Source organism: Notamacropus eugenii, chromosome 5 (assembly GCF_028372415.1).
Source record: "Notamacropus eugenii isolate mMacEug1 chromosome 5, mMacEug1.pri_v2, whole genome shotgun sequence".
In the NCBI taxonomy this organism is placed as follows: Eukaryota; Metazoa; Chordata; class Mammalia; order Diprotodontia; family Macropodidae; genus Notamacropus; species Notamacropus eugenii.
The window spans coordinates 273,203,905-273,215,700 of NC_092876.1; the positions used below are offsets into that span (position 1 = coordinate 273,203,905).

The 11,796-nt window shown below is 35.4% G+C and overlaps 1 protein-coding gene across 1 annotated transcript; it reads right to left on the reverse strand.

The window, feature by feature from the left end:
* Positions 1-853: 853 nt before the first annotated feature.
* LOC140509174 (olfactory receptor 10G9-like) lies at positions 854-1,786 on the reverse strand. The gene has a single exon (XM_072617005.1). The coding sequence runs from the start codon at positions 1,784-1,786 to the stop codon at positions 854-856; it is 933 nt and encodes a 310-aa protein (XP_072473106.1).
* Between the last annotated feature and the right edge of the window lie 10,010 nt (positions 1,787-11,796).

Consider the following 11,796-nt stretch of genomic DNA (forward strand, 5'->3'; position numbering starts at 1 on the left):
CTCCCTCCCTCAAAACAAAGTCAAGTGCAAGTCATGTCATTATTTCTGTGATGGCATGGTCTTCTTCGGCAATGAAGAACGAGCACACACATAGTTGTATTCTGAGAAGGCTGAAGACAGGGCAAGCAGACTCTTACAGCTGCAAGTAGTACTTAAAAATCTGGGAAAATGGATACTTTCTATTTTTGTAATAATAAAACACTGTATTTATAAACTGAGCTGTCTTATTTTTACCTCTGTTGGCTTCAATTAGTTTTTAAGAGTACTGTTATATAGAAAAAATTATCCATCCCTGAGTTAAAGATTGATCTCTTTTAAAAAATATTCCTTGGTTTGGTAACTGGAATTGTTTCCAGCCTCTCTCACCTTAATCTAGACTCACATCAGTACACTTTTTTCAGATTCTTATCTTCAGCCAGTCAGAGAAGTATAGGCTAGGATAGGGTAGATAGCATTTTGAGGCATAGGGAGTCAGGGAGTGAAGGGTATAAAAATGAAAGGTGAAAAGATTTCCCATACAAACTTTACCTGCTTTATAATGTTTGCTTAGAAAAGGCATTGGTTTTTGCATATATAAATCTTTGACTTTCAAGATTCTTGAATTTATCACTGAATCCTAAAGTTAGAGCAAGAAGAATCCTAGAAGCTGTCTAGGTCACATTCTCCACATGTATTTCACAGATAAGGAAAGTGAGGTCCATAGAAAAAAAATTCAAGAGCAAACATTGATTTAGTGGCTTAACCTTAGAGATTAGTACTATTTCTATTGCCACATGAAACAAAGAAACTATAGTCATGACAAATCAATTGCTTTATATTAAAAATCATGTTTACAATTTTCTAGTATTACAGATTATACAAAATTCCTTTGATATCTTAGCCTGAGGAAAGCCATCTTTACCTCCTTGTTCCTTAGTGAGTATACCAGGGGATTCAGCATGGGTGTGATCATTGTTTCGAAAATGGCCACAATCCTATCCATAACATGTTTTGAGCCTGGTCTTAGATAAATAATAAGAGCAGGCACAAAGAAGCAGAGGACCACAATGCAATGGGAAGCACAGGTCTGGAAAGCCTTGCGTCTGCCCTCTGATGTGTGAATCTTCAGAATAGCATGAACAATGGACACATAAGAAAGAAAAATCAGGAAGCTACATCCAGATGCTACCACTCCAATGTTAACAAAGATTACCATCTCATTGACTGAGGTGTCTGCACAGGCCAATCTGAGAATAGGTGGTGCATCACAAACGTAATGTTCAATCTGGTTGGGGCCACAGTACGGCAGGCGGAAGGTCAGGGCAGTCTGGGCTGCTGAATGGATAGCACCACTGAGCCATGTGCCTCCAGCTAGAAGGGCACAAGTTTTCCCACTCATCATAGTAGCATAACGCAGGGGATAAGTGATGGCCAGGTAGCGGTCATAGGACATGACTGTGTAGAGGAAACACTCAGTGCTCCCCAGACCATGGAAGAAGTACAGCTGAGCTACACAATTGTTAAATGAGATGGCCCCACCATCTGGGGAGAGGAGACCCATGAGTATCTTGGGTACAGTGACAGTGGAGAACCACATATCAATGAAGGAGAGGTTGGCCAGGAAGTAGTACATGGGAGTGTGGAGGTGAGAGTCCACCTTGATCACCAACAAGATGAGGAGGTTCCCCACCAAAGTGAGTGCATATATCACTAAGAAGATCCAAAATAGAGGTGCCCCCAATTCAAGTGCATGGGGAATCCCTGTGAGGATGAAGGTAGTCACAAAACTCTCATTTTGTCTGTCCATTTAGATAAAGGACTCTTTTCCTAAAAGAGTAAAAATCATCCAATCAATTGACAATCATTTTTAAATATCTATGAGGTGTTCAAATAATTTAAATAAAATACCTATGATGTGCTAGCCATTTTTTTCATTGCTTCCAAACTTTAATGTTTTACTGCTTTGGTACCTACAGTTGTTGTTGAAAGAAGAATCACCCCAAAGAAATGCACACACAGAGGAAAGCAGGGTAATTGAAAATTTATGAACATGTCAGGAGACATTGGAAATACAAACCACAAAACAAAACAACTCCTGAATTCAAGAATTTTATGCTGTCTTGGAGGAAATAACATATATACCAAAAGTTGTAGGAGGGGTAAAGAGTTAACTTTCTTTACGCTCAATCTGTATGATCGCCCTTTTTTACCTTCTACTCACCCATTTTTACTTATTCATTCTCCTACCAGGTTCTAACGCAATCAAAGGATGTGTTTTGATATTTTTCTTAACTAAAATTGAAATGTTTCTCTCATTAATTAACTCTATGCCATTATCCAAATTTATTAATATTGTTTATTAAATATACCAAAGAAATCTCTTATCCCATAACTCTTTGCTCCCTAATATTCTAGGGTTAAATAAATAGCAATTTATTATGTATAATTTATTAACAATGTAACAAATAATAGAAGAAAGACATAAAGAAGAGACAAATAAGAAGCAAATTTTAGACATAGTTGCTTTTAACCCTTTCTGATATTTCTACTTCTCATTGATTTGAGAAACACAAGACCACAAATCACTTCCCCCAGAATACCAATTAAAATTCTTCATTAAGAATTCTTTCCATGCTTCCTCAAAAGATGTTAAAATATTTCTCTCCTGAAAGAAGCACTTCCTTAAAAAATAGGATACAAAAGGTAGTGACACATAGAAATCTCAATGGAAAATGAAATTAGCATCAAGACTATCAAAACCAGTGCTTGGATTTTCCAGTCCTTCTTCTATTCCAGTTAATATTGACATTTCCTGTGGATCTGAGTGAATACATGCTGGAGGAAGCAGAAAAAGACAGTGGTAGTTAAGGTGAGAAGAGGGGAAAAGGTAAGAGTCATAGACCGTAGAACAGTGCCACTGGTTCACTCTGTAAGGTTTTCCCCTCATCTTGACTGGGAAAGATGACACTCAAACAGAACTCTACCAGGTTTGTTTGTTTGTTTTTCAGACATGGCCTGAGGAGATTAAGATAGGTGGTCTTGCTGAAGATCTGGCAAAAATCAATGCCAGGGGTAGATTTAGAAACAGGAGAAATATACAAACAGAAACAGAGATAATTAAAGAAGCATCAGAGAGATAGCTAGGAGAAGGAGGAGGAGGAGAAAAATTGGGGAGAAGTGATGGAGGGAGGGAAAGAGGAAAAGAGAGAGAGGCGGAGAGAAATAGAAAGAGGGAAGGAGATAGAGAGAGAGAGACATTCTGCTATTGTCACCCCTCTGTTTGAAGAGAGGACTTATCCAGTCATGTTAAGGATTGTAAATTATTAGAAATTTGCATTTTACGTGTATTGAACTGAGTCACCAATTCAATAGTTTCTCTTTTGTTTTCCTTATTCTTTTAATACAATTCTTCCAAAATATTGTCAATTCCATATGCGATTAGTAATTGCAATTTCTTATTAGATTTTCCCATGTCATGGAGTCTTGGATGAAAAAGGTACACGTATTAATTGTTAATAAAGATCTGAAATTGCAAAGCACAGGGTGCAATAGTCAATTTGGTATGTGAAACTAAAGTCTTTAGTCTTTAAAAGAGTATGATCAAACAGATAAAGTACTAGAAAATTTCATGACAGCAAATAGTTGAATGTCTGCAAATATGAATAAAATATTAAAGGGGAAATAATCCAACCTCTTCTTATGGGATAAACACTTATGAGGCATCAGTTGTGACATAGAAAAGAGATCTAGTTAATTTTGTGTCATATCCCTGAGTTTTGTGACCTCAACCTCTCTGAATCTCTGGTATCCCATAGGAAAAATGAAGATAATAATGCTTACACTGTGTAGCTCACACTATTTCTATGAGGAAAATGTTTTATATACATTAAAGAAATGAAGAAATGTGACTAATGTGTGTACTAAAAAAATCTGTATCATCATGGTTCCCTGAGTACATCAGTTGATGTGATGCTTCTGAAAATAAACAAACAGAAACCATTATCCTGTCCTATCCTTGTGTGAAGACACAGGACACCTGCACTTAGAATTCTGTGCCCTTACTTTGATTTGCTAGAACTCAAGAAAAACATATTGGAACTAGAAGACATGTCTGCAGCCAGAATCAGCTAGGTCTTCTTTAGTCTGCCTACCAAGGCAAGACTAAAAAGATTTGAAGTTCAGGGATGTGTGATAGTGAGACGAATTAGAGCAACATCTATAAATTTATGAAGGAAACACATGGAACATATACTTGGTCATTAAATCTTTACATATGTTCTATAGTACATTGGTCATGACCTCATCAAATTTGAAATATGTATCAGAATAATAAAATAAATTCTTTGTATAACAGCCATAATTAACAAACTTTTGGAAAACACATTTCCCTAAGATAGTATCTTAACTGAAACTATAAATGGATTTGAAAAAATTTTAGATCACTACCTGCACAATGAGAATTGAAATAGAATTTAGAGTCACACATTAGACTCATTTGTTGATTAAGTAGATGAAGAAACCAAGGCTGAGGGAAGTTAAGTGATTTGGCATAATCAAATAGGCAACAATGGCTATAAAACAACTGAGTTGAACATCACAGAAATTTGTTTTGAATGACTATACATATTTATAATGGAATCCATTTTTCTTGCTTCTTAATGGATGCGTGAGAGTAAGTTGGAAGGGAGGGGATTTGGAATAGAAAATAAAATTGAATTTTAATTTTTTTTAAAAAGTCACATCGCAAAAAATGCAATTGGTAAATGTTTAACAAAAGAAATAAAAATATAATATGACATAAAAAATAAAAACCTGAGAATGAATCCTACCGTAGACACTAGCTACCAGTGATCTAGACAAGTCACAGCCTCTCTCTGCCTCAATTTCCTTATCTCTGAAGTAAAGATAATAATGACAAATTGTCTCACTGGTTTTTTTTGTAAACATCACAAAATTTTAAAGCACTATATAAATTCTTTCTATTATATCTTCATATCTGAACTTTGTGTCAGATCTGGAAAGGATTTCAAAGATCATCTAGATCCCTATCTAAGTCTTTACTTTTCAGCTGAGGAAACTTTGGATCAGAATGTTAATATCACTCACCCAAGAACATACACCAGGAAGGATTAGAATCAAGTCTCAAAAGCAAGTCTTCTGAGAATCGTGATTCCGTGTTCTTTGTTCTTTTGAACACACCATACTCAGAGGAGTGGAGAATCCAGATATGTAATACTCTTACTAGAGCACTAGTGCTGCCTCCCTAGGTGGCAGGAAATCAGAATATTTTAATTTGATATCAGCATAGCTAAGTATATTCTTGCAGGTCATTGCATTGCATCACAGAGAGAATCATTGATGGGAAGGATCATGGACTCAATACTATATGGTAATTCTTCAATTTTTACTTCTTATTATCACTGTTATTCCTATTACAGAAAAATCCATACTTGGTCCTCTCCTGGGATTCTCTCCCTTCTTTAAGGTAATTCTTAGAAGAATATCCTGAGAAAATCTTAGAAGATTAGGCACTCATTCTCTTCAGCAATGCAACTTAGAACAGCAATCATGGTCAGACCAGGACAAAAGACAAGGACAAATGCTGGTAATGTTCTAACAGTGCCATAAGCCAAGCCCCAAGTGGAGCTGAGTTTTTAAAATCCAAAAATACATGAGTGAAGCTTCCTAGTCTAGCACTGTGGGTGGCTGGAGTGCAATTCTACATCTCTGCTTAGATATAAATGAATGTGGGTTTTATCAATATGTAATTCCAGATGCCTAGAATAAAGAATATGGCAGATGAGAAGAGATGAATGCAGCTTTTGATCAAAGAAAAAGGTTTAAGAATCTAAGTGTAACAAAACTCTAAGAGGTATCAGTTTTTTGGAATTCAAAATCCAACCCTCAATGGAATTATAGTACCTAGTACTAGATTCTAGGTTAGGTTCCTTAGTTTTGCATCGAAAAAAACCAAACAAACAGAAAACCTAGAAAAATAACATGAGATTAAAACATAAAATGGAGCAAATTGTATAGAAAACTCAGCACAATGGAATTCCACTTATGTATGTTTTCTCCATGGAAGTGGTTCTCCTACTTCTCTGATTTTTCTGTATGTTCTTTGCTTGTCCTTCCTCCTTACCCAATGTGGGCATCATCCAGGGTTTAACTTTACAATCTTCCCCTTTTTCCTCTGTGTTCTATTCTTTCACAGTCTCATCCACTACCATGGCATCAGCACAATGTGTATGAACTCTAAATCTATATCACCAATCATTGTCTCTCTTCTTCATTTCAACCTCCTTATTAGGTATCCCTATCTTGGTATCTCACCACTACTTCAAACTCAATGACAAATCCATAAGTTGACCTGTTCCCAACTTTTCCATCTTTATTGTTAGCACCACCAATTTCTTGGTCACCCAGTATGGAGTCCTTTTAAGTTTCTGTCTCGCACTCAACTCCTTCGTTTACTCACCAAGGTTAACTGATTGTGCCTCTACAAATTCTCTTGATTCCATCTGCTCTTTTCAATTCTGTTGAAATCATCCTACTTCAGGCCCTCATTCATTATCTTTCTTTTACATTATAGTAACCAACTTATATGACTAGTTTGCCTGCCTCCTTCTCCTCCTATTTATCCCCCTACCAAGAATTCCAAACCCTGCAGATTATTGATTCAGTAGTACTAATGCACAGTTTTAATTATGTCATGCCATGCTCAAGTGCTCTCCATGGCTTCTAATTGTGTATAGACTAAAGTCCATACTTTGTAAGCAGGGAAAGATCCCAGAGAAAGAAGAGAAGTGGAAATATATGCCCAGCTAAATAGCCTTAATTTACAGGTGACATCTTCTGTTTTATACTGCGATATGGAAAAAAACAGTAGTCTTAGATTCAAAAGACTGTTCAAATCCTATCTCTAACACATGATCCTAGGCACCAGTCTGCATCTCAGTTTTTTTTCCATTTATAAAAATTGGAATAATAGTTTTAATGTCTGTTTCACAGAGTGATTATCCAGAAGGTGATTTGTAAATTTTAAATTTTCATACAAATAATGTCAAATAAATATATACGATTTTAATCTCCTTCAGGACAGGAAGTTCATTTTGTATTCTCTAGAGTACTTACTACAGTATCTTGCCCACAGTGGTCACTCAATAGATATTTTTTTTGAAAAATAAAGGAGGGAGCAAATGGATGAATAACTATATCGACATCATTTTTCTAATAAGAAATTCAGTGATTTTCCCAGTCCTTTGATACTGACCTGCTAGATGTAAACTCAGGGTCAGGAAGTACATTTCACAGAGTAGAAAAAAGTGAAAGGGTTTAGTTTCTTCTTTGCAATGAAGAATCCTCCTAAAAGCAAACTTCACAAGAATAATAAGGGAAGCAGCCCCTGCCCCCCTTAAAGTGCATCTGATTAAATTGTCTATCTCACAGGGGATGCGGTTACCCTAAATTCCCTTGGTGCTCAGGAGAACAAGAGGAAAAACACTTATGATTTAAGTGTTTACACATTTGATCTACATTGGGGCATTGGTACCTCCTCATGTATATTTTGTTTTGAAAGATGAGTATTCCATGAAGAAATTCAAGGTTTTATGAATTATTCTGTATGAACACAATGTACATAAAGAATTTAGGAACTCTATTCTTTTCAAATTTAATTTACTTTATTTTTTGTTACATTTTAAGTTCTGAACTGCCTTCCTCCCTCTCTTTCAATCCTGCACTAGAGAGAGCTACCATTTATATATACATATATATGTATATATGTAAAATCATATTACAGATAATTGTGTTTATTGGTTCTTTGAAGGTAGATAACATGTTTCTTCATAGGTCCTTTGCATTTGATCTGAGCATTTGTAATATGCAGAATAACTTAATCATTCACAGGTGTTTCTTGAACAGTGTTACTGTTACTGTATACAATGTCCTCTTGTCTCTACTCATTTTATGCCTCATTATTTCATGCAAATCTTTCCATATTGTCCTAAAATCAATCTGTCCATTATTTCTTACAGCACAATAGTATTCCACCACAATCTTATGGCACAAGTTGCTTAGACCTTCAGCAAATGTTAGGCATCCCTGAAATTTCCAGTTCTTTGCCATCACAAAGAGAACTGCTATAAATATTTTAAAACATAGAAATTCTTTTCCTTTTTCTTTGATCACCTTAGAAAATACACCTAATTGGGGTATTGCTGGGTCAAAGGGTATACACAATTTCATAACTCTTTGAGCATAATTCCAAATTCATAGCCAAAATGGTTGGTTCAGTTCAAAGTTCCACTAACAATGTGTTAGTGCCCAATTTTTTCCACATTCCCTTCAACATTTGTCAGTTTCACTTTCTATCAATTTAGCCAATCTGAGAGGTGTGAGATGACATCCCAAGGTTGTTTTAATTTGCATTTCTCCAATGAATAATGATTTAGAGAATTTTCATAGGACTTTTATCTGAGAAACTGTCTATAAAATTTTCCCCAATTTTCTGCTTTCCCTCTAATCTTGTCTATATTAGTTTTAGTTGTACAAAACCTTTTTAATTTAATTTAATCAAAATGATCTATTCTATGTCTCAGAATGCTCTCTATCTCTTGTTTATTCGTAAATCCTTATCCTTGCTTTAAGTCTGATGGTAGTATGTTTTATGTTCTAATTTTCTTATGATATCTTCCTTTATGTGTAGGTTACATCCATTTGAATCTTGTCTTGGTAAATGGTGTGAGATGTTGGTCTATACCCACTTTCTAACAGACTGCTTTCCAGTTTTCCTAATAATTTTCACCAATAATGAATTATTACAAAAGCTTAAATCTTTATATTTGTTTTTAAAAAGTTACTAAAAAGGCTTACTACAGTGAATTGTCTGTCTACCAGATAGTTTTGATAATTACTGCCTTATAATATAGTTTAAGAAATAATACCACTAATCTACCTTCTTTTATAATTTTTATTAATTTCTTTAATATTCTTGACCCTTTGTTCTACCATATTAATTTTGCTATTGTTTTTTTCTAGGTCAGGAAATCTTTTGGAGGAATTTTAATGGGATGTCATTGAAAAATAATGAGTAGAATTGTCATTTTTAATATATTGTTATTAAATGTTATAATATATGACATTATATATTATGTATTGTATTGACTCTGTCAATTCATAAACAATTAATATTCCTCCAGTTTCTTGGAAGATGATGTTTAGGCTCTTTTTTTTATCATGGTTTTCAGGTAGACTAATAATTTTTAAATTATCTTTCCTGGATCTATTTTCCAGATCAGTTGTTTTTCCAATGAAATATTTCACACTGTCTTCTATTTTTTCATTCTTTTGGTTTTGTTTTGTAATTTCTTGGTTTCTCATAAAATCATTACCTTCCATCTGCTCCATTCTAATTTTTGAAGTGAGTTTTTGAACCTCCTTTTCCATTTGACCAATTGTGCTTTTTAAAGCATTCTTCTCATTTGCTTTTTGGACCTCTTTTGTCATCTGGGTTAGCCTATTTTTAAGGTGTTATTTTCTTAAGTATTTTTGGGGGTGCCCTTTAGCAAGCTGTTGATTTGCTTTTCATGATTTTCTTGCATTATTCTCATTACTCTTTCCAATTTTTCCTCCACCTCTCTTACTTGATTTTCAAAATCCTTTTTGAGCTCTTCCATGACCTAAGATAAGTGTATATTTTTTGGAGTCTTTGGATGTAGAAGCCTTGACCTTGCTTATCTTCCTCTGCTTTGCTCTTCCTCATCCAAAAAGATGGAATAAAATACCTTTTCATCAAGAAAATAACCTTCTATAGTCTTATTTTTCCCCTTTTTGGGCATTTTCCCAGCCAATTCCTTGACTTTTGAGTCCTTTGTAAAGTGGAGAGTATGCTACCCTAGGCTTTGGAGGTTTTGTATAGCTGTTCTCTGCAATATCTCTAGGGACTTGTAAGTTCTCTGTTCCTCCAAGGGTACACACTCAAGTGAGAGGAGTTTATTCCTCTCCTGCCCTGCACTCTTGTCTGTAAGCAACCAAAAGCATTCTTTTCTGCCCTGGAACTGCCAGTAGGATTCCCTCTCCACAACCACCACCAGCTCTGCCATGCCAGAAGAGGACTGTGACCCAGTCACCCCTGGACCACCACTCAGAACTCTGACCCAGATCAGTAGCTCGATTACCCCAGGGTCTTTATGTAGAGCACTCTCAAAGTGGAGTCTGCTGCAGCAGTGGCTGCCATCATCCTGGGACTAGACTGCACTCCCCTCTCACTCAGGTGAAAGAGCTTTGTTACTGACCTTCAAAACTGTCTTTGGTATTTGTGGGTTGAGAAATTTGGAAACCTCAGCAGCTACATGTGATTCAGAGCCCTGAAGTCTGCTCCAGTCTTGTCTGTGCTGTGCAGCTCATGCTGGACTGCACTCCACTCCAAGTCCAGTGAGATAGACCTTTCCTATTGGCCTTCCAGGCTATCTTGTACTGGAAATCTGTTTTACCCTGTCATTTTGTGGCTTCTGCTGCTCTAGAATTTGTGTAGAGTCATTTTTACAGGTATTTTAAGGTCTATGGGGGGAGAGCTAGAGCAGGTTCATCCTGCTACTCTGCCATCTTGGCTCTATCCCCAAAAAATGGATACTTGACCTAGACATAAAGGGAGGTATAAGTAATTTGGAAGAAGATGGAGCATATTACCTATCAGACTTATAGATAGGAGAATTTGTGAATAAACAAGAAATAGCATTGGGAGATGTAAAATGAATTATTTTAATTATAGTCTGTATAAATAAAACAAATGTAGCCAAAATTCATAGAAAAACAAAAGAATTTGAGGGGAAATTTTTATAGACGGTTTTTCAGAAAAGGCTCTCATATGTGAAATATATATTCATAAGAATATATGAAACTTCCTTAATTGATAAATGATCAAAGCATATGAATCAGCAGTTTTCAGATGAAGAAATGAAGAAGCTATATATAACTGTATACACAAAAGCCATATCTAACCATAATAAAAAATTTTCTAAACCATTACTAATTAGAGAAATACAAATTAAAACAACTCTGAGATATTATCTCATACCTGTCATATTGACTAAAATAATTCAAAGGGAAAAAGACAGATGTTGGGGGGATTGACAGAGAAGGTGGACATTAATACACCATTGGTGGAACTGTGAACTGATCCAACCATTTTAGAGAGCAATCTGGAATTATGCCCAAAGAACTGTAAAACTGTATTCCTTTTGACTCAATAATGGCTGAATAAGTTGTGATATATTATTGTGGTAGAATATTACTATGCTGTAAGAAATAATTAGCAGGTTGGTTGCAGGAGAACTCGGAAAAATTTGCATGAAATAATGAAGAGTGAAATGAGCAGAACCAAGAGAATGTTGTATACAGTAAGAGCAATATCTGTTTAAAGACTAAATATGAACAACCAAGTTATTCTCAGTTATATTGTTGGAGGGCATTTGAAAATCAAGTGAACTACAGAGGTCCTATATAGGAAGATGCTATCCTTCTCCAGAGAAAGAATTAATATATGCAACTGTGTATTGTATAATTTCGTGTGTATGTGTGTGTGTGTGTGTGTGTGTGTGTGTGTGTGAAATGTTGACTTCTCTAGTGCAGGTTCATAGAGGTAGGGAAACAGCTTAGAACCAAAAAAGGTATTTAAAAGGGAGGAGAGAGTTCAGCACAGTGGTATACTATCACCTTTCCATAACATAAAGTGTTCATCCATTCAACATTTTGACAGTCCCACAGATTCCAATTCTTTGTCATCTCAGAAAGAGTTATATTTTTGTATATCTTTAA